This window comes from Cotesia glomerata, linkage group LG2 (genome assembly GCF_020080835.1).
Source record: "Cotesia glomerata isolate CgM1 linkage group LG2, MPM_Cglom_v2.3, whole genome shotgun sequence".
Lineage (NCBI taxonomy): Eukaryota > Metazoa > Arthropoda > Insecta > Hymenoptera > Braconidae > Cotesia > Cotesia glomerata.
In genome coordinates, this window is record NC_058159.1 from 13,439,406 (window position 1) to 13,462,281 (window position 22,876).

Here is a 22,876-nt window from a genome sequence, read left to right on the forward strand (position 1 = left end):
GTTACGCGTAACTGCTCACCCCTGACAGCAAATTTCGGAATGTCCTGTTGTGAATCCGAAAGGATTGATCACAACGCTCTCTGTATATTAATATAGAATTACATATAAAAAGTTGGCTGCAATAAATGATGGCGGGAAAAACCCAATAAGATTTAAAATATATGTATTTTATTTGTAATAGTATCAGTAAGAAAAATAAGAATCATTAAAATATTGTAAACCTTTTTATTTTAAATTCTATTGTTAAGTATGGGAATTTTTCTATCATAAATTTTAGGGTACAGACAAATTTATAATTTCCGGAAATTCCCAAGGGAAAACTTATAAAAACTTTTAGTACTATCCAGTTAGTTTAGACATGCTAAGAAAAAAATTTCTTTGTTAAAATAAACTTACGTTAATTGTAATGGTCACTTAGAATAAGATGCCGAACGTTTTGGACTACTCTTTACAATACTGGAAAAATCCGGAAATCTTTATTTATTACTCTTTTTATTGTCATAATCCTTTAAATAACTTATTTTCTAAAACGTTCGCTTGAAAAAGGGATTGCTCGAGTACTCAAGACTAGGTCATAAAAACCAGGCATCCATGCGGGTTGCATATAGCCTGGGAATGTCGAATCGCAGCATAGTCCTATTTTTGCCAACTCGAGAAGGGATGCTGGCTGAAGACAGGAGTCGCAGAGGCACACGCAACTACCCTCACTACCCTCTGGGACTCTCCCACTCCAAAGGTACGAACATCTCAACCAGGGGAGTCGAAAACCAAGGAACAAGAAGACACTTATCAAAAAGCAAGACTGTAGTACACTACGTGAATTTATCCTTTTTCGAAATTATCGTCGGTACTTTTTATTTTGTAACCTATTGAATAATAAATAATAGATTTGCGCGCAAGGCAAATCTAAATTAAACTAAAATAATCTGAGCGTTTTAAATTCATTAAATATTTATATTATTTATTTTAAATTATTCAAATTTAAATCTACTCTCCCGCCTTAATCTATTTACTGCGAGTTGAACGCCCTACCGCGTTCCAACGGGCGAATTAAAAGAACTCAAAATAAATTTACTATAGCCAATTTGGGACTATACAACAGTCCATACATTTCTATGCTGGATGTGTAGCCCGTGTCTTAATACAAATGACAAAATACCAAATAAGTATTACTATATTTATAAGTCTATGATGACTCATATCAATAAATCAACCACAATTCTCAATTAGTCACCCAATTGTCTAAAAGAAACACAACAGTTAATCAATTGTCATAAATTGCTTTCTAATTTTGTCGGAGACACAGGCAATTTACTTTTTTCTATTGCAAGTGACTAGTTTTTCAATAGGATTTATATCATTTATTAAGCAGTCAGTGTGAATCATACCATAGAAATCCATTTATGAAATCTAGCTGACATCAATCAATTTTATAAGTGTTTATAATTCGCAAATTTTTTTTAGTCTGTTGGTGCAAGTATTATTATCCAAATCAACGTTGCATCTATAAACAATTTTGTAAGATGACAAGTTCTTAAATTAACTCGTACCGAAAAACTATGTTGTTTTTATTATCTACAAAAAATACATTTTTTTTCTCATGTTGATGTAATTAAATAACATTTGTTTCATTATTACAGATATAAAAAAAAGTCGACGATTGCTGACTGAAGAATAAAATATAGTACATTTTATAACTTTTTTTTCTGAGCTTAAAGTATTTTTCAATTTGTCACAACGGGGGCCGAACAATCAGCAATGTCTGTCTCACAAATGGAGAGTATCCTTTTACTTCGATAAACATCAAATACTTGAAAAAAAATTTTTTTTAGGTGTTTTCAAATGTTGTCTAACATACCTGTTAGTTAGTTAGTTATTAACTAATTCCGCAATCTGTCGAATCTTGAAAATCAGAAAGCTTTGCTTAGTTTGCATAAAATAACAGAGCTTCCGTTGGATAGTGCCTGACTATTGTGCAAGATAAATACCGCGCGAATTTTTGTTTGTTGATGTAGATTTTTTAAAAATTTAAACTGATTTGAAATAATAAGCTGGCTACAAATTTCAATAACATGAAATTAAAAAGTAATGAAAAATCAAAAAGTATACGATTAACTGACCTAAGTAAATCGAATCAAGTGTTACTTAATTTTTTAAAATGTGTGTATATGTGTAAACTTCTCGTATAACTTTGGAACGGCTTGACTGATCGATTCCCGAATCGCAGGATTCAAAAAGGTTCCACTGAACTTAATTTTCCTAAAAACTTGAACCAATTCGGTGCTAGAAATAAAAAAAAAAACCGAAAAAAAGTTCTTGAAATCGTGTTTTTTCAAAATAACTTTTGAGATGTTTTATCGATCAATTCCATAACTCAAGCAGCTCTTAACTTAAAAAAAATGCCGTTTGAAAAATCAAAATCGATTTATTCGTACGTGAAACCAATCGATTTTGTACCTGAAACAATTTTTCTAGAGCTTAACAACTGCGTCAGATAAAGTTTCAAAAATTTAAATCGATTCACTTATTCGTGCGATATCGTTGACGAAAAATTTTGAAAAAAATTTATTTTTTTTTTTTTTTTTTTTTTGAAATAATCGATTTTGAAATCGGCAAGATATTTTTAGAGTTGAAAAAACTGCGTCAAATATTGCAAAACGCATCGCAATCAAATGATCTGTTCTTGCATGATCGTTTATAATATATTAAGCGATGCGTTCAAAAGTTATAGCTTTTGAAAAATTTATAGAATAGAGTTTTTTAACTTCCCGCCATGAAAATCAATGATCTTTAAATAATCGGAAAGTTATTTTCAATAGCCTCTAAATTTTTGAGCTTGGCGAGCTCAAAAATCATCAGAACCGATATTTTTGAGTTTGAAGACATTAAAAATTTACGCTCAGGTATACTGTTGACGACTTTGAGCTCGAAATGCCCCAATTAAATTTCTGAGATAGTCTGCAGGGTCTAACTGTTTTCTTTGTCCTTTTAACGAAACTTGTACTATTTTCCGACTCAGGTCGTTGAGCTACTTCAAAAGTTTATATATATACTAGTTGACATCCGCTCGCTTTGCTGGGTATATAATAATATTTTAATGTACAACATAGACGTAAAATATTAAGAAAATTTTTTTTTATTTTTTAAACAATGATACTCCAAATTTTAAAGGTTAAGAAATTAAATGTATGTAATTATGGTCATCCTCGAGTTGCAAATGAATGAGAAAAGTTTTTGATTATTAATGGATAAATTTTTTGAGCATATATCAAAATAAATATTTTGACAGCTATTTTCTTTTTTTTTTTTTTATCAATAACATGTTATTCATTTATTCATTTGCTATAAGCCAACTTCAATATCGTCGTAATATTTGTAATCCAGATTGCGTTTAGATTTAGGCCCAGTTTTTCAATCCAGGATAAAATTATTATTATTATGGCCAGTATATTTATATATATGAAATATATAGATATATTTTATCATTGCATAAAATTTTATACTTGATTGAAAAACTGGCGCTCATAAATGTCATTCATTAATCAATCGACGATGTTTTTTCCTGTCAAATTTATGGACTAATTGATTCATTATTTTATGATCAATTAGAGATAGTTTTTCAACCCGGGGTTTTCATTTAACCAGAAATTGTAACGATAGCAACATATTAATTCAACTTTAAAATAGAACTGTTTCTATGGTTACAAACTCGGGTCAAATAAAAACCCCCAGGTTAAAAAACTGGCCCTTAATGATAAAATACTTTTGTCATAAATTTTAAACTCGTGTATACCTGTAATTATCGATAATCATTTGTTTGTTATTAAAAATGAAGATTATCATTATTGTTTTAAAATAAACTACTTTCTTAATATTTTATGTCTAGGTTCTACAATAAAATATTATCATTTCCTTAGCGAAGCTAACGATTGTCAGCTAGTAATACTATAACATATCACAACAGTTACCATGGTAACGATTAGCATAGCAATGGTTGTTGCAATAGTTACCATGACAATGTTTGTTTAGCGTGGGTGGCTTTGTTAGTGGGATGAGGATGAGTCGTTATTTGGATCGGTGTAAACGATAGTTGCATAGATTGTAGGGTCAAAATAATATTTTTCCTGGAAAGAAGGAGAGCAAGTAAGGGAAAGAAAAGACAGATGGAGAAACCTAGAGGGTCGAGTAATTGAGAGGGTAGTACCTGTGAGGGCTGATGAAAACTACATTTTCAATAGCATTCCCGCAAAATCCGTTCTTAATGAGTGTCTAGATCACAAAATGAGTAACCATACTAAATTTCAAGTCAATCGGATGTATAGTTTCAGAGATTTCGTTATGAGTCAGTCAGTCAGTAATATTTCGCTTATATATGGGGGCTTATAGCGTTATACGTGTACACAATACTCGTTAACTTTCAAAGTAGTATATGTATGCTCCGTCCGGCCGCACAAAGCGAATACAATATAACGCGCCATGTATCCAGCTTAGGTCCGACAATTCTCAATGGATCTTTTTGAAACTTGGCATATAAATTCCCTTGACGTTTATCAAAATCAAGGTCAAATATGAGCAAAGTCGATTGGTTACTTAAGGAACGGCAGCAATTTAAAATTTTTGAAAGTTTCAAAATTTCCATTTTCACTTTTTTAACTTCCTGCTAAGAAAATTGATAATTTTCGAAAATCGGGAAGTTATTGAATTTACCCCGTTTTTCGAAAATCGAGTTTTGTGCGTGTGCGTGTGTGTGTGTGTGTGTGTGTGTGTGTGTGTGTGTGTGTGTGTGTGTGTGTGTGTGTGTGTGTGTGTGTAAACCTCTCATAACTGATGAACGGCTTGACCGATTTTATCGCGGTTGGTGCCATTTCAAAGGGTTCGATTAAACTTAGATTTTTAAATACAAGTTGGACCGATTCAGACCGATAGATTTTGAGAAATCTTAAAAAAACTGCGAAAAAAAATTTTTTTTCATGTGGTTTTTGTGGAATAACTTTCAAACGGCTTTACCGATCAATTCCAAAAGCTAATCAGCTCTTAACATCAAAAAACCACGTCGATCGCCGTCAAGCCGGTCAAAATCGGTCGATTCGTTCGTGAGTTATCGTTGATGAAAGATAACCGAAAAAAGTGTTTTTTTGGAATTACTTCGAAATTCCTAGTTTGATCAATTAAAGCTTATAAATTTTTTATGGGGCTTCAAAATCTGCGTCGAATGCCGCCAACCACGTGAAAATCGATTCATTCATTCAAAAGTTATTGTTGTTTGAAAATTCAAAAAATAGTGTTTTATTAAACTTCTATCAGACTTTTGAGCTCGGAGAGCTCAAAATGACACGAAAATTATATTTTTGAGCTCGAAGAGCTCAAAAACGTAATGAGTGCAATTTTGAACGCTCAAGTATGGAATTAGCGGGAAGTTGCAGGGATGGCCTTTAGAGTCAACCGTTTTCCTAATTTTTTATTTTATAATTTTTTTTACCTATTAATGAAATCTTCTTTCGTTTCGGGTATCGAATGGCTTTTTTTTTTTAGGATGGAAATAAAAATTTTGAAAGTTTTTTTTCAATTAACTTTAAAACCATAACTGACAACTAACTTTTATCAAATGTATCTTAATGCGATTACTTTCAATTGACGTTATCTATTTTTCTTCTTTGATCATTTTTCCCAATTTTTCAGGAGCTTTTAAAGTTATAGAAGATGTGAAATACAGTGATTTCTACGAGTTAACTTTTCAATATTTTCCCCATATCACATAGTATTTTATTTTAATAAATGATAGGGTAAAAGACCCCATTAGTGACAGGGACCCTATTACTGACACTTTCTTTGATTTTAGTACTTATTCAATTAATGAAATCATTAATTTCAATAATAAATATATTATTTCTAATCTTTAAGACCTTTAGATCAAAAAAATTTTTAATTTTTATTCCAAGCAGAACATTTTTTTATTGAAAGAAAAAGTGCCACTAATAGGGGTTAAAGGTGCCACTAATGGGGTCTTTTACCTTATGCTATAATCTATGAAATAAACTACAATTTACTCTATTTCACTTGTGAATTTGCAAAGAAAGAGAGTAGCACATGCATATGCAAGATTGTTAGTCTAGTGAAAATATGGAAATGTACACAAGTAAAAATGAATGTACTTACTTCTTTTTTAACAATATGAATACATCTGTATTTTTCAAGCTTCAATGAAAAAAATTTGAATATTTTATGTGCATATTTTGAAAAGATAGTAACAACATAATAAAAACTTGTTTTTTTTAGTGAAGGAAAAATATTGTCTCCTTAACTAATACGTATAGAAAATTTATTTAATCTGAAATTTGCTGTGAAAGAACTAGAACGCAATTCTAAAAAATGCGAAAAAGAAGAAAAAGTAGAAAAATCTAAAGTTAAGAAAGCTATTCAGAAGGGAAATATGGAAGGGGCTCGGATACATGCCGAAAATGCAATACGGCAGAAAAATCAAGCTTTAAATTATTTACGAATGAGTGCAAGGGTGGACGCTGTTGCTAGTAGAGTGCAAACAGCTTTGACAACACGAAAAGTAACACAGTCAATGGCCGGTGTAGTAAAAGCTATGGATGCTGCAATGAAATCGATGAATTTAGAAAAAATTTCTGGCTTAATGGACAAGTTCGAAAGTCAATTTGAAGATTTAGATGTTCAAAGTTCTTATATGGAAAACGCAATGTCACAAACTACTACAACAAACGTACCACAGAATGATGTTGATTCATTACTTCAACAGGTTGCAGACGAAGCTGGGTAAGTATTTTTGTTTTTATTACTACACTTCTTACAAAAATTAAAGGAGCCAGAGAAAAACCTAAATTTTTTTAGGTTTTTCAACAGGCTTTAATTTAAAGAAAAATGGTCGTACAGCAAATTGTAGCTCCAAGTGTCTAGTTTTTGGATCTGAGTTCAAAAATTTTTTTTCGAGTAATCTCAAGAAAGCCATCGAGAAAAAAATTTTCGAAATTTTTTTGGATTTTCTTTTTAGTCTACGGACTTGGAAAAAATTCCTAGGTGGTATTTATCCGCGCCTCAAGTCGCTTAGTTCGTGAGTCTGGTGGAAGAAGGGCACCCTTATCGACCAGTGGTGGATCGTCTGGGAAAGTGTGGTAGAGGAAAATCGGTGAGAAAATGAGTCGCTACATTTTTTTAATTCTTAGCCAATTAAAAAAACATTGTTTTTGAGAAAAAAGAAAAATTTAGAATTCTTTTTTTTTTTTTTTTTTTTTTTTTTTTCAAATTTACTAAGTCACTGATCCCGAATTGAGAGAAAAATGAAAAAAAAAGTTTTTTTTACATTTGAATATAAATTATGACTTTTTCAGAGCAAAACTCTTCCTCCTTCAATTTTTTCAAAAATTCAATTGAGTGGGAGAAAAAACGGTTGGCTGGATCAAATTGAAATTTAGTAGGGTTTTTGTGGGTATATTGAACTGTAAAAGGCACACTTGACATTAGTGGATTCCGCGAGATTTTTGATTAGGCGCTTAATTTTCCAAAAACTGCGAAAGGCCCTTTTTTGTTGCTTCTTCAAATTCATGCAATGATTGACAAAAATTTTTTTTTCAAGAAATCAATAGCCGATCCTTGTAGAGAATTTATTCAAGTTTTTAAAACCCACCTTCAATTTTCTGTGCGATTATTGGTTGCTAAGATATTGATAATCAGAGACAAAATTATTCTTTTCCATTCAAACACCGACTTGTGACGCGGATTAATGCCACCTAGGCATTTTTATTCAAGTCTGTAGACTAAGAAGAAAATCCAAAAAAAATTTCGAAAATTTTTTTCTCGGTGGTTTTCTTGAGATCACTCATAAAAAAATTTCGAAAAAAATTTTTTGAACTCAGATCCAAAAACTAGACACTTGGAGTTACAACTTGCTTTTTTTAACTTCCCGCTAAGAAAATTGAAAATTTTCAAAAATCGGGAAGTTATTGGTTGTACCCCGTTTTTTGAAAATCGCGTTTTCATCAGATCTTGACGTTTTGAGGTCCTAGGAAGCTTTCCTGACTATTCCCGTGAGGGTGTCACTATGTCTGTGTGTGTGTGTGTGTGTGTGTGTGTGTGTGTGTGTGTGTGTGTGTGTGTGTGTTTTGGGGGGGGGGGGAGTCCTTTTTACGGATTCTAGGCATAGCTGTTTGGCCTGGATATGTGGCGACTCGACGCAGCGTCATACTAATTCGACACTAACGCCCCTACCCACTAAACCCTAAACCCCTTTTCCTTCTTTCCTCTAATCCCTCATGGAAACCGCCGTCAGGCATTACTTCGTGAAGGGAGGATCTAGCTACTGCTCTTCCTTCTGGTGGCTAAGGTGTTAACTATCTTCCTTCTATCTTCTGCTATTTGCTCTTTTTCTTTCGGTGGAACGCAAGTCTTTAAGGACTTCTGTTGCAAACGTGTTGGTAGCGTTCCAGGCAGCTTCTGATGACAACATTGCTTCTACTAGTGAATCTGGTTGCATTCTCTGGTTCAGGATCCTCTCCAGTTCTTCACGCTGTGGATCGAAACGAGGACATACAAAGAAGACGTGCTCCGCGTCTTCAGCAGCTCCTGGGCAGGACGGGCACTCCGAAGAGTCATCGTGCTTAAAGCGGTGTAGATACTCTCGAAAACACCCATGTCCCGACAACATCTGCGTAAGATAGTAATTGACCTCACCGTGATTCCGGTTAAGCCAAATGTCGACCCGAGGTATGAGACGGTGCGTCCACCTACCCTTCTCTGCAGCATCCCATTGTAGTTGCCATCGGCCTATGCTCTTTTGCCGTTCTTCAATTCTAAGTTCTTCCGGGCTCAGTGCAGTTGACCTTTTTCGTTGGTAAAGGGCCCGTCTTTCCTCTGCTAGAACTCTAAGAGGTAGGGTTCCAGCAATGACGCACACTGCTTCTTCTGATAGAGTGCGGAAGGCACTAGCTACTCGTAGGGCACTCTGTCGGTATATTGGTCCAGCTTTTCTCCATGATTCTTGGGTTTCCAGTGCATCAGCCCAAATGGATATTCCGTAAGTGAGCACTGATGTGACTACTGATGACAATAGTAGCCTCCTGCTCTGCATTGGGCCTCCGATGTTAGGCATCAGCCGTGCGAGACTAGCCCTCACTACTGACGCTTTGGCACTGACATGTTCCACCTGCTGTTTGAAGTTGAGTCGTGCATCCAGCATCACTCCCAGATAACGGATAAATGGTTGTGATGTGATTTCTCGGTCACCGACATTAATCTTAATTGTTTCAACTTCTTTTCGGCTGGTAATAAGCACTGCTTCGGTCTTCTGCTTGGCCAGTTGTAGGTTCACTGTATCCATCCACTGGTTGATCTTCTCAAAAGTGATGTCAAACAGATGTTGAATCTCGTCGAGGTGTTTGGCGACGATCACTGCGGCAACATCATCCGCATACGCTACCAGTTTGACACATCTTGGAAGCTTCAGTCTCAGGAGCCCGTCATACATGATATTCCACAGAAGTGGACCAAGAACAGAGCCCTGTGGCACACCACCGGTTATATCATACTCTTTTGGACCATTCTTTGTATCGTATTTCAGCACTCTATCTGTAAAATAGCTAATCACTAGTCTGCGAAGATATGTTGGCACGTTCTTCTCGTCGAGAGCTTGCATGATGCAGTCCCAATTAGCGGAATTGAAAGCATTTTTGATGTCCAAGGCAGCCACCAGGCAGTACTTCTTCGTTCCACCCTTCCATCTAGTTCCTGCGATTGCCTCTTTGGCCGTATTAACAACCAGGTTGATCGCGTCCAGGGTTGATCGTCCTTTCCGGAATCCATACTGGTTGTCTGCCAAGAGTGGGTCGACTACTGCATCTATTCGCTGATGGATGATACGCTCAAATATCTTACCCGCCGTATCTAGCATGCAGAGTGGTCGGTAAGATGACGGTTCTTCTGGCGGTTTCTTTCCTTTAGGTAAAAGTACTAACCGTTGCTGTTTCCACTTACGAGGAAAAGTCCCCTCCTTGAGGCATGCGTTGTAAGCGTCTAGAAATAATGTTGGTGCTGCCTTTATGATGGTTTTCAAGGCTATATTAGGGATTCCGTCCAATCCCGGCGCTTTATTATTTCCTACCCGATTACAGGCCTCCAACAATTCTTCTTCAGTGACAGGTGGAATGTCGTCCAGTTCATCTTGCGTTGACTGATAATTGAGACTGTGTTGCTGTGGAAACAGCGCAGTGACGATTTTCTGAAGGAGTTGGGGACACGTAGGTGACGGCATTTGTTGTTTCTTCAGGTGCGTCATGACCACCTTATACGGCCGACCCCACACGTCTTTGTCGACCTCGTATATGAGCTCTTTCCAGCATCTTCTTTTGCTCTCTTTTATGGCCTTATTAAGTTCACGACGAGCTTTTTGTACTCTGCGATCAGCACTGCAGAGTAAGGTCGTTGATAGCCACGCTGTGATATTCTTCTCTTTCGATGACACTCTTTACGGAGGTTGCTGATATGATCATTCCACCAGTGTACCGCAGGTCTTGAATTCATAACACGTTTGCGAGGCATACTGGCATCACAAGCTTGTGTTACTCGCATCATCAGAGCCTTAGTATGTTCTTCTGCACATCCAGTCTCTATCGGATCACTATCGAGGGCTATTAGCAATACTTCTGGGTCAAGAGATTTCACCTTCCAACCGACGGTGTTAAATTGCTTGATAGGCCCCCGGAGGTTCTGGTCGTTTGACGTTTCCCAGAGTATCGCATGATGGTCACTGGCAGTGTAGATGTCCAGTACCTTCCAGTTAGTGTTACCTTTAGCAAGGCTGGTACTGACAAAAGTGACGTCTACAATCGAGCTTGCGTCACCTTTGGTGTAGGTCGGCGTGTCACCACTGTTGAGCAAGACTACATCTAGTGTAGAAAGAGCTTCTAGCAGCTCTCTTCCTCGTGCATTAGTCTGCTTACTGCCCCAGTCCACTGCCCAGGCGTTAAAGTCCCCGGCTATCGCCACTGGATGATGTTGCTTCGCGTCCTCGGTCAGTCGATCCAAGAAGTCAGTAAACTCAGCAATTGAGAGGCTAGGTGGTGCGTAGCAGCTGTAAAAACGGATGCCATCTACTGATGCTGCTACAAAGCCAGCGCTGCCATTGGTAGCTACACTCTGGAAAGGGAGCTTACCACAAGCCCAGATCACAGCTTTCGTGGTGATATCCGTCTCCCAAGGTTGTCCAGCTAAATGTTTATATGGCTCCGATAAAAGCACAACGTCGAGCTTTAATTCCCGTACTGTCTGCATAAGCAGGTCATGCGCAGCTTCGCAGTGATTGATGTTAAGCTGCAGTATCCTCATGTTCGTTTATTTGTCAGCTTCTGGAGTGCTTCTTGGAAGACTGGACATCGGCCAGAACCAGAACGGTGAGCAGTGTCCTGAGAGCCAGGTTTTTCCGCACATAACGCACATTTCACTTTATTTTGGCATTGAGCAGCTTGATGACCTGTTTGCCCACATTTGATGCAAAGCCCAGATCGGTCGACTTCGCTTTTACATTGAGCAGTAGTGTGCCCAAAGTGCCAGCACTTATAGCATCGTAATGGTGTCTTAATTGCTCTGACACGGCAATTTACCCAGCCAATCCTTATTTTGCCTGTCTTTCCAAGTATCTTCTGCACTATTGCTGCTGGCAATCGTACCGAAGCAGTTTGAGTACCTCTGTAGGCCGGACGAATTTTAATGACATCTTCAGGTATTTCGTAGTCATTTCCAGCTGCCTCTTGTAAGGCCTTCCGGACATCGTCTTTAGTTGTTTCGTCGTCAATGTCCCGGATTTCAAGCTGTTCCTCTGGGCCTTTACAGATGACTTGCGCTTCTTCTTTAAGGATGCTCTTGATGGTCTTCAGCAAAGCTTGTCCTTTGTCTGCGGTCTTTCTGGAAAGCGTAATGAGCATATTCCCATCATTCGTCTTTTGAACCTTGTCAACGACGTCACGGGTCTGATCTGGTGGGACATCTTTTTTAATCCGACGCAGTATCTCGGCATATTTTGCCTTCTCAACGGGTCGAATAATTAAGGCATCTGGTTTGGTGAATTTTCGCGGTTTTTCCCGCTTAGGCTCCGGCTGAGATTTGTTCTCCGGTTGTTTTGGTAACCGCTCTCTCGCTTGCTCCTTCTTCTCCTTCTTGGATTGGACCTTCTGCCATTCAGTCACCTCTTTTTTTCCGACGTTCTGCACTGCCGTGTTTTTCGGAGGGCTTGGTTTCAGGTCCTTTTTCTTCACAACTTGGCAGATCGTTGGGTCGGGAGAAGATCGATCTTTTCTCTTAGTTGACTTGCTGCTAGTTCTGATTCTGTCTTCCGCGACTGATTCACCGTCACCTTCGGCTCCAGTGTCCATTGCTTCTTCATTGACGATAGTTGCTTGAATGCTTCTCTCCGGTGTAGTGCGAGAAGTGCGTCGTACTGTTAAACACCATTCTTCATCAAGTTTCTTGAATCTCTGGAGGGCATTGGCTACGCTGGTCGTCTTGGTCTTAATCTCCTTGTGGATATTGACCTTAGATTGGATGAAGTCATTTAGCTCACTGGTCAGCTTTTCAAGGCGTTCAAACGCTTGCGACCGCTTCATTTCAGCGCTTGCTTCAATCGCTGCTTGTTGGGCATGAGGCCCGTTTTCACTATTGTTGTTTTCCTGAATTTTACTCATACTTTTAAATTCACCAGCGCATCGTACGGAGTGGAGCGGGTTGTCATAACTAGGAACGGGTGTACCCTCGGAGATAGTACTCCTACCCCAGTTCCCTGAGGCCTAGCCGACACTTAGCCAGCCCCGGAATACACGGACGGACTAGACTCGCTCGGAGCGGTGAAGATTCCGATCTCTAACACTCACTGCGTACTTCCTGATCAAGGCCCGAAGTGGCTGGCTCCTGATCCACTGCTGCAACTTACACCTCGGCAGAGCAAGCTCACATCAGCCGTGGCCTGCATCGTCGGAAACTACGACACGAGGTTCCGGTCACTCCCAGTGGGTCACAGCAGAGAACGATCGTCTTGTTAGGTCAGTTAGTGCGACCAACCCATTAAAGGGGAGTTTTGTCCACGGGAGCGTATTTTGTTTGGTTATTTTGCTTGGCTCCTACCCGCTGTACCTCATCAACTAAGAGATTAAGTGTCATCCAAGGACAGCGAGCGTTCTCCCATCCGCTCGGGGAGACGCGCCCGGTAGCAGTATCTCTTCTGCCCCGAGTGTGTGTGTGTGTGTGTGTGTGTAAGTATGTAAACCTCTTATAACTTTTGAACGGTTGAACCGATTTCATCGCGGTTGGTGACATTCGAAAGTGCTTTGCCAAACTAAGATTTTCTGTTAATTTGAACCGATTCGGACCGATAGATTTTGAGAAATTTGGAGAAATCTAAAAAAAAATGGGAAAAAAATTTTTTTCAGAAGTCGTTTTTTTGGGATAACTTTTAAACGGCTCTACCGATCGATTCCAAAAATTAATCAGCTCTTAAACTTGGAAAACCACGTCGATCGACGCCAATCCCGTCAAAATCGGTTGATTCGTTCGAGAGATATCGTGAACGAAAGAAAACCGAAAACAGTGTTTTTTCGGAGTTACTCCGAAATTTATAGTTCGACCAATTGAAACTTAAAAATTCTTTATAAGGCTTATAAAACTGCGTAGAATGCCGCCAACCTCGTCAAAATCGGTTCATTCATTCAAAAGTTATTGCGGTTTAAAAATTCAAAAAATTGTGTTCTATAAAACCCCTATCAGACTTTTGAGCTCAAAGAGCTCAAAAGCATAGAAAAGGTATCTTTTTAAGCTCGGAGAGATCAAAACAACACAGATTGTATTTTTGAGCTCGAACAGCTCAGAAAAAGCGGCTAGGTATTATCGGAATTAGCGGGAAGTTGCAGGGATGGCCTTTAGGGTCAACCGTTTTCCTAATTTTTTTATTTGCTCTACGACCATTTTTCTTCAAGTTACAGCCTGTTGAAAAACCCTAAAAAATTTGGATTTTTTTCTTGCTCCCTTTCTTTTTGTAAGAAGTGTAGACAATACAATACCGTGATATTTAATTGTAGGCTGATTTTTTTTTTTTGGCGTAATAAGTTTGAATAATACTGTCAATCTTAACATTACGAGCTCATATTTGGAGAGAATTTTGTAAAGATGCCTAGCAACCATTTTTTCAGTACCAATAAAAATCAAATAGATTTTTTTTTTAAATATTCTATTACTAAGCTTTTTCATAAGTTTTTAACTCAAATCTCGATTCAGATTTCACATATAAGTTTAAAGCCCAAATCATGGACACTATATTGTATAACCGTGAATATAAAAATTTGTTAGTCATTTTTCAAATCAATATATATTTAATTTTCTTGCATCAGACATTTTGATCAATTTGTTTACTTGTATAATTTAAGCAATAAATTTAATAATTAATGTATCAAGTTAAATCCAACACGTCGGATATGTGTACTATTGACAGTGCAAAAGAGTCAAACGGCCAACTATTGACATCCCTCGCGGTTTTAGAATCATAGTGAAAACCCTGTGCTCGTGTAAGCACTGTGTAAATTGAGAGAGTTTCACTGTGATTTCACCGTGCATTTGTTCCATTCGTACACAGTGTTTTCTCGATGAGTTCTCGATGTTCACACATCGAATTCACGGTGATTACACAACCCTTATTCACAGTAATAACACAGTGAATTCACAGTCGTCACACTATGAATTTATAGTCATCACACTGTGAATTCACAGTCGTAACATAGTAAATTCACGGTCGTAACATAGTGAATTCACAGTCATAACATAGTGAATTCATGGTAAGTTCATAGTGATAACACGGTAATTTCACGTGGAATTTTCTGTGGGTAACTGCACAGAAAAAAAAATTTCTTGACTGGAGAACAAAATTCTTGGCTCAAAAAAATTTTCGGGTGCCTGAAGGAAGACCAAAGTTGTGTTGGCCGAAGTAATAATTTTTCTCGAAATTCTATTCTTGGCGGAAGTCATTTTTTCTTACTTCAAATTATCATAAATACTTGATATAAAAAATTTTTATATTTGATCAAAATTTTTAGATACTTTAGAGTAGCAGCGCCACCTACTTCAGCTGAGAAAAAAATTTTCTCACCTTGAAAAAATTTTTCTCTTAAATATTTGATACTCATTTTATATTATTTGAGCGTGAAATTATACATATTGAATGAAAAAAAAATGATTCAATATTATTTGATCTTCCCATTTGACATGATAATCAATAAAAATATTAATGAAAATTTACTTCTATCGAGATATTTAATTATTTGGAGCAAGAGAGAAATTTTTTCAAAACAAGAAAATTTACTTCTATGAAGAACAAAATTTTTTGGAGCAAGAGGCTGAATTTTCTTAAAACAAGAAGATTTTCTTGACTTAAATAAATTTTCTTGGATCAAGATACATATTTCTTAAAGCTAGAGAATTAATTTTGTTCGAATAAGTAAAATTTCTTGTTTCAAAAAAAATTTTTTTTTTTTCGCTCAAGAAAATAATTAAGAAAAAAAATATTTTCTTGGATTAAGTAAACTTTTTTTTCGGCTGTGTGGATAACCTAGCCTTGGCCACTCAATAGAAAATCTAAAGTTAATTAATCATTAAGTAATAAAATTTTAAACAATAAATATTTATTGTTTAACGAATATTTGTTAGCAAATGCTGAAATTGAAAATGTATCATTTAACTAAAACAATTGCATATCGTCAAAATTGATATGGTCTTAAAAAAATTAAAATATAACAATTTACAGTTGAATTTTTAATATTGATAATTTTAAACAGTAAAATTTATAATAAGATATTAAAAATAGACAGAACAATGTACAAAATCTAAAGTGATATAAAAACTTAACTCTTTTATTCTTTTAACTAATAAACATTTGTAAAAAATAGTTAATTTTTATCAAAACACAATATTAAATAACGTAAATTGTATAAATAATAAACTGTCACACTTCGTCACCTTATAGATTTAGTTTACTATAATGATGAGGTGTGCATCAACTCATCGGTCATACTGTGTAGGGGTTAGTTATCGGTCTGGTAAACGCGCGGCTCGGGTTTGAATCTCGGGTTAGAACAGAATGCGATTTTCACTTTATTTCTATAATTCGCAAAAGTAAGGTCAAAATTGAGAGTCAACTCCCTGAACTTGCATTAGATTTACATTAAAAATGAAATAAAAAAATAACACTCAAAAAATTATTTTTTTATCAAATCGTGAGTAAACTATAAGTTCACGATGAATTTGCCGTGTTAATATCGCGAATTTCCTATATTATAAAATAGATAAAAGTCTTGAAGTTAGTCAAAGGTCGAAACTCGCAAAAAACGGGCCATGATTCATTATTGGTTAAAATTTAGGCGCGCGCATAGCGCGCTATTCAAATTTCTAGTACTGTATATTTTTTGTGAAATCACAGTGAATTCATTGTGTAGACACTATGATTCTATTGTGAAAACTCTGTGATTCTACTGTGAATTTATTGTGAAAACATTATGATTTTACTGTGAATTCATTATGAAAACACTGTAGACAAATGGGACAAATACACAGTGTAAGCACAGTGAAACCACACAACTTAGACGGAGTTTTCACTGTGCTTTCACTGTGATTCTAAAACCGCGAGGGATATACCATTGACTCCATTATTGACAGGCCTTTCTTACATTTAAACTTATATTATTTATAAACGTTTTTATTAAGTATAATAAGCTCATTATAATCATTATTTAAAAAATCATTTAACGGGGTATTCTGGTCTAGAAGCTTAAATTTTATACATTTTTCAAACTAAGATAAAAAAAAATGGAAAATATTTTTACTATACATTTTTTTATATGATATTTATTGACATTTTCAGATTACAAAAGAAAAATTGTAAAAAAAAAGTAAAAATTTCGTCGAATTACAGGCCGGTAAAGTGGGGGCCACAAAAACAAAAAACGGTGCATCCTGGTTGACACGATTCCAGCCCTTGTAAATTCTCAATCAGTAAAGATGTCGCTTAGTCCAGTTGAAATAAAGATTTTACTTCGCAAGAATCGCTAAGAATAAATTTCTTTCACAGAATGATCCAAAATATGCTAAAACTACGACATCCGAAAAAATCTAACAAAAAAGTTTGTTGCGAGTCTATTTTTTTATAACAAAACGATCAAAATTGTGGTTTTAAGCAAATAAATGATCAACTGCAGTACACAGATGAGTAAATCCTTCGTAGTAGTATATAGTTGAGACTAATGGATAAAACAAGTCAATTAGTAGACTCCTACGTGCTATAAATCTTTAATTATTTAAAAGTTAATTAATTTTCTCCTTAAGGTAATGTTTTTGTTGATCCGCCATATTGCTTGGCGTCGAAAGTCGTATTGCGCATGCGCAGCATGCACGCGCACCTACTCAAATTCAAACGCTGAGAAATAATTCCAAAATTTTTCAGTGAACTATATTTTTATTCGAAGAAAAAAATTAAATAGTTTCAAAATTTTTACATCAATTATTAAAAATTAATTATGAAACTATTATTTCTTTGTATTTATTGTTAAGTTGTATACTTACTGTTAGACAAATTTCCGTTTAAAAATCCTTAAAATTATATTTCTGTGTAAATTTTAAAACAATGGATTTTAATTACTTCGTCCTATTCTTATATTGTATGTAATTGAAAAATTATATTTTTGTTGTTAGATAAATTTCTAAACACTTTAGTTGCAGTTATTGTAAGCAGATGTTACAGAAATTCTGCGGTCATTCTCTGACTCTTTGTTAATTGTCAAATTTGTATTGCTCTGAGGAGGATATGTAAACAGTTCTTGCTGTAATAAGTTATATTCTTACGTGAACTTCAGTAGTAAGCAGAGATAAATCGATAATTTTCAAAATTAAAGTGACTAAAATTCATAATCAAGTGTAAGTAGAGAGGAAAAAATGGAAGTTGATCGTGTATATTTAGATTCGTGTGTTTTGTGTGATGAAAATTTGAAAGATTTTAAAACTGTTACAGTATCGACGGGACTTTTGAAATAGACAGAAGCGAGTTATAAGCGAAATGATAATCTGTGGCATAAATGGAATAATTGTCCATCAATTGTCTTACATGAAAAATGTCGTAAGTCGTATTCTAATATAAGAAGTGTAAGTACCGCGAGAAAAAGGAGTATTGAAAGTCGTAACCGCGAATATTCAATGAACGATTCGATTTCAAATCAGCACTTTAATTTTAGATCACTTTGTTTCGTATGTGGAGAACATTGTTCAGAGGCTGATGAAATTCGAAAAACAGTAGCTAAACTGGATAACAACGAAAGTTCTGTTAGTTCTGACGATGACATTTAAATTTTAATTTATTTTAGTGTGCTTTTGAATCAGCATTTTTTTATTGTTACTGCTTTTATTGTAAATGTGATAAATCAATTGTTGAAATTAATAAATAATATACATGCTCTAATTTATTTAAAATTTGATTATTCTAAAAAGATGTATAGCATTTGATTATAAAAATAATTAATTTCTTTAAATAAACTTTATTGAGTGAAATTTTTCTTAATAAAATTAAAAATAAGAATTTTTTAATTAATGTTTAATTATTGATATAAAGATTTTGAAACTATTTAATTTGTTTCTTCGAATAACAATATAGTTCACTGAAATAATTTGGAATTATTTCTCAGCGTTTAAATTTGAGTAGGTGTGCGCGCGTGCTGCACATGCGCAATACAACTTTCGACTCCAAGCAATATGGCGGATCAACAAAAACATTACCTTACGGAGAAAATTAATTAACTTTTGAATAATTAAAGATTTATAGCACGTAGGACACTACTGATTGACTTGTTTTATCCATTAGTCTTAACTATATACTACTACGAAGGATTTACTCATCGGTGTACTGCAGTTGATCATTTATTTGCTTAAAACCACAATTTTGACCGTTTTGTTATAAAAAAATAGACTCGCAACAAACTTTTTTGTTGGATTTTTTCGGATGTCGTAGTTTTAGCATATTTTGGATCATTCTGTGAAAGAAATTTATTTTTAGCGATTTTTGCGAAGTAAGGTCTTTATTTTGCCTCTTCTCAACTGGACTAGCTATAACATGAACCTGTCAAAAAAAAAATTCATAAAATGGCGTCGGCGTGAAAAAAAAAAATTTTTTTTTACTCCCTTTTTTTTTATCTTTTCAAATTTAAAAAAAAAACTCAAAATTGAAATTTTCTTAAATCTAAGGTTGACACTTCTAAAAAAATAAGGAAAACGGTTGACCCTAAAAGTCATCTCTGCAACTTCCCACTAATTCCATATTTAACACACACACACACACACACACACACACACGCGCGCGCGCGCGCGCGCACACACACACACACGCACGCACACACACACACACAGAAATACACACACACACACACAGCCGCCCGGATACCATCGCGGGAATAGTCAGCACAGCTTCCTAGGACCTCAAAACGTCGAGATCTGGTGAAAACTCGATTTTCGTAAAACGGGGTAAAACCAATAACTTCCCGAATTTTAAAAAATTTTCAATTTTTCTTAGCGGGAAGTTAAAAAGGTAGTTTCTAGAAAAACACTCTTGAAGTTTAAGAAACAATTCCAGTTAAAAAACTCGGATAGTAATATTTAATAATCATTTTGGACTAATCAGCGACCGCAGATCCATACCTTGGGCCTTTTTCTACTTCATATGCAATTTCTTGCGAAGTTCTTTCTGCTACCCGAACTGTTCTGCCTTCTTTTGAAGCAGCATAAGCTCCCAGCTTAAGCAATCAATTTGAACTTCGTTACGTCTGACAGCAAATGTATGAGCTTCAATACCAACGGTGATGCCCGTAAGTTCCATTATTTTTAAGATCGGTAAATAAACTTCATTAAAAATGCCAACAGCTAAATGAGTAGCAATTTCAATTGTCTGAGTTTCGGCGTGAATACGTTTTAGAGCAAAAGTCCATATCAATAAATTGAGTGATTCATTTTTATTTTGAGTTTCGGACTCCAAAGATCGATATAATAAATCATCAGACGATAAATTTATATAGATAGGTTCAATTACTTTCAATACTTTTTCATGTAGAGGAGGATGTTAATGAACAAAGCCTCTAAGAGTGTTCTCAGCTGCGGTTTGTTGTCACTTACACCAGCTTGACGAATCAGCCGCGTCACAAAATCCACTATATCTCCGAAAATAATTCGAATTTTGAAAAATCCGTTCAAGGACATATTCTTAAGGGTCTAAATTTTGAAAATATGCAAAAAAAAAAATCGATTTTTTCAAATTTCTTGACCAGAATACCCCCTTAATACTCAGCTTTCTTACATTTTTTATCAGGTTTGTTTTTTCGGATTTTTCTTTACTTTTTTTTTTTTTTTTTTAAATTTCAAGCAGTTTGATGTTTATTATAAAATCACATGACAGCATGTGAACATAAATACGTTGGTATGTGTTATGAAGAAATTAAGTTAACTCTAATTGTGGCCTGTTCCTAGTTGACACGAGTAAATTTTTGTGTACTTTGGACAACCGATATTTAAAAACGGGCTTTCATTTATTGAGAGTAGAGCAGTTTCGTGTTCACGTGTGTAGTTAATATTAACTCGTTGTATTATAAATAAATCATTATGTGGTTATTAAGACTATAAATAATCTAAAATAATTTTAAATGGTACAATTTAATGGAAAAAACATTGAAAAAATCCGCTTTCGAAAATACGATTTTCTTTCGTGAAACTGTTAACCCGTCAGTGTTCTCGTGAAGAGCTTTTTTTTCTCGCTTATCTTAGAATTAGCTTATAATTTATTTTTTTTTTCAACGCAAAAATTTTTTTATTGCACGCTTTATAACGCGCGAGCGTGTGGAAGTGCTCTACTCTAGACCAACTGTTGTGTGACAATTTTGTAATATAATCTTTGAATAGTTTTATCCATTTTCGAATGAAAAAATTATTTGAAAGTTTTATTATAAATAAAGTCTGAAAAAAATGTTTTCTTTGCGCTCCCTAGAAAAGTTGAGCATTTTGCTCATTACCAGAGTAAAAGCATACGTTTGACAATGGCATGTTCGGTCTTTGCCGGTGTCTTCGCTTGAATACCTTAGGCAGTTAATAAAATAATAAAATTGTTCCTAATTATGAACGATTGCGATTATTTACAGAATTACATGATAAAATAATAAAATTAAGCAAGTTGTAATCATAGTGGGGGTCTTACCCATCATAAGAGCTTTTATCTTATAACATTTTAGTAGAGTTAAATCATTAAGAACCAGAATAATTGTCATTATAATGATAAAAAATTTTGCTATTTATATTTTTAGATTGGAATTGAATCTGGAGTTGCCATCCGGACAAGTGGGCAGTATCGGTACATCAACTGCAGTGAGTCAAGAACAGGATGAATTAACACAAAGACTTGCACGATTGAGAGAATAAAATAATAATGTTCAAACTATATAATATTGTATTTGTTAATATTTACCTCAATGTATATTTTTTTTAATCAAGAACTTTAATAATTTATCTATTATTTTCAATTGTTAATTTTTTTGCAACTGTTAAATGTAAATTATTTGCTTAGATAACTGCTAAGAAATTATGAGATATATTTATAATTATAGTACGCTGTTCACTCATAAGTTTTGAAGTTTCATTTTAAACTTCCCCGAACGCGCACGTGTGTGTGTGTGTGTGTGTGTGTGTGTGTGTGTGTGTGTGTGTGTGTGTGTGTGTGTGTGTGTGTATGTGTGTGTGTGGAAACCTCTCATAACTTTTAACCAGCTTGACCGATTTCATCGCGCTTGGCGCCATTCAAAAGGGCTTGACTTAATTTAGATTTTGAATACAGTTTGGACCGATTCGGACCGGTAAATTTTGAGAAATCTAAAAAAAACTACAAAAAAAAATTTTTAAATGTGGTTTTTTGGAATAACTTTTAAACGGCTTCACTAATCGATTCCAAAAACTAAGCAACTCTTAACATCAAAAAACCACGTCGATCACCACCAAGCCGGTCAAAATCGGTTGATTCGTTCGTGAGTTATCGGTGACGAAAAAAGTGATTTTTTTCGAATTACACCGAAATTTCTGGTCTAATCGATGGTTTTTCAAAAGTATTTCATAGAATTGAAAAAATTGCGTTGAATGCCACCAACCACGTGAAAATCGGTTACTTCATTCGAAAGTTATTGCGGTTTGAAAATTCAAAAAATAATCTTTTATTAAACTTCTAGCAGACTTTTGAGCTTGGAGAGCTCAAAATGGCACAAAAATTATATTTATGAGCTCGAAGAGCTCAAAAACGTTGTAAGTGCGATAATAAGCGCTTAGATATGGAATTAGCGGGAAGATGCAGGGATGGCCTTCAGGGTCAACCGTTTTCCTAATTTATTTTGGTATGAAAATTAATAAATAATAGATAACAATAGATAATGGCGGAAGAATAGATTTGAATTTAAGTAAATCAAAATGAATTGTTTGTTTTATGAATTAAAACACTGATTAATTTAGTTTCAAAATTAGATTGTTTTACACGCAAATCTATCATTTTATTCATCAATAGGTTACAACATAAAAGCGCCGACAATTATTCGACGAGAATACGTATTCGCGTTGCGTCATAGAGTCTTGCTTTTTGATGATTGTCTCTGGTTTCTCTTTTGACGACCTACTTGGTTGAGATGTTCGTGTTTTTGGAGTGGGAGAGCCCCAGAGGGTAATGAGGGTAGTTGCGTGCGCCTCTGCAATTCTGGTCCTAGACTAGCATCCCCTCTTGGTGTGACAAAATGGGACCATCCTGAAATGACGTCACGATGACCAAGGTTAT

The 22,876-nt window shown here is 35.2% G+C and overlaps 2 protein-coding genes across 6 annotated transcripts in view; one reads left to right on the forward strand and one right to left on the reverse strand.

Annotated features, from left to right (window-relative positions):
- Positions 1–22,876, reverse strand: part of LOC123259243 (tryptophan--tRNA ligase, mitochondrial) — a 79,470-nt gene that overhangs the window by 34,754 nt on the left and 21,840 nt on the right. The gene's annotated exons all lie outside the window — the stretch shown is intronic.
- LOC123259245 (charged multivesicular body protein 1b) lies at positions 1,173–21,505 on the forward strand. Of its 5 annotated transcripts, none has more exons than XM_044719586.1 (5): positions 1,173–1,518; positions 1,641–1,780; positions 6,315–6,780; positions 7,016–7,033; positions 7,600–7,750. In XM_044719586.1, exons 2-5 carry the CDS (start codon positions 1,759–1,761, stop codon positions 7,733–7,735), a joined length of 642 nt encoding a protein of 213 aa, XP_044575521.1. In that variant the 5' UTR covers positions 1,173–1,518; positions 1,641–1,758; the 3' UTR covers positions 7,736–7,750. The 5 variants fall into 5 exon arrangements, 4 of the variants coding, with proteins under 4 accessions (XP_044575521.1, XP_044575522.1, XP_044575524.1 ...); XR_006508195.1 differs by lacking the exons at positions 7,016–7,033; positions 7,600–7,750 and adding exons at positions 19,706–19,889; positions 21,372–21,505; XM_044719587.1 differs by lacking the exons at positions 7,016–7,033; positions 7,600–7,750 and adding an exon at positions 21,372–21,505.

What these genes read in the sequence shown, in the direction of transcription:
- LOC123259245 (XM_044719586.1), top strand. Translation starts at nt 1,759, where the DNA reads ATGTCTGTCTCACAAATGGAGA. An exon ending in GTCTGTCTCACAAATGGAGA is followed by an intron (nt 1,781 to 6,314) that starts GTATCCTTTTAC and finishes TAATACGTATAG; the next exon opens with AAAATTTATTTAATCTGAAA.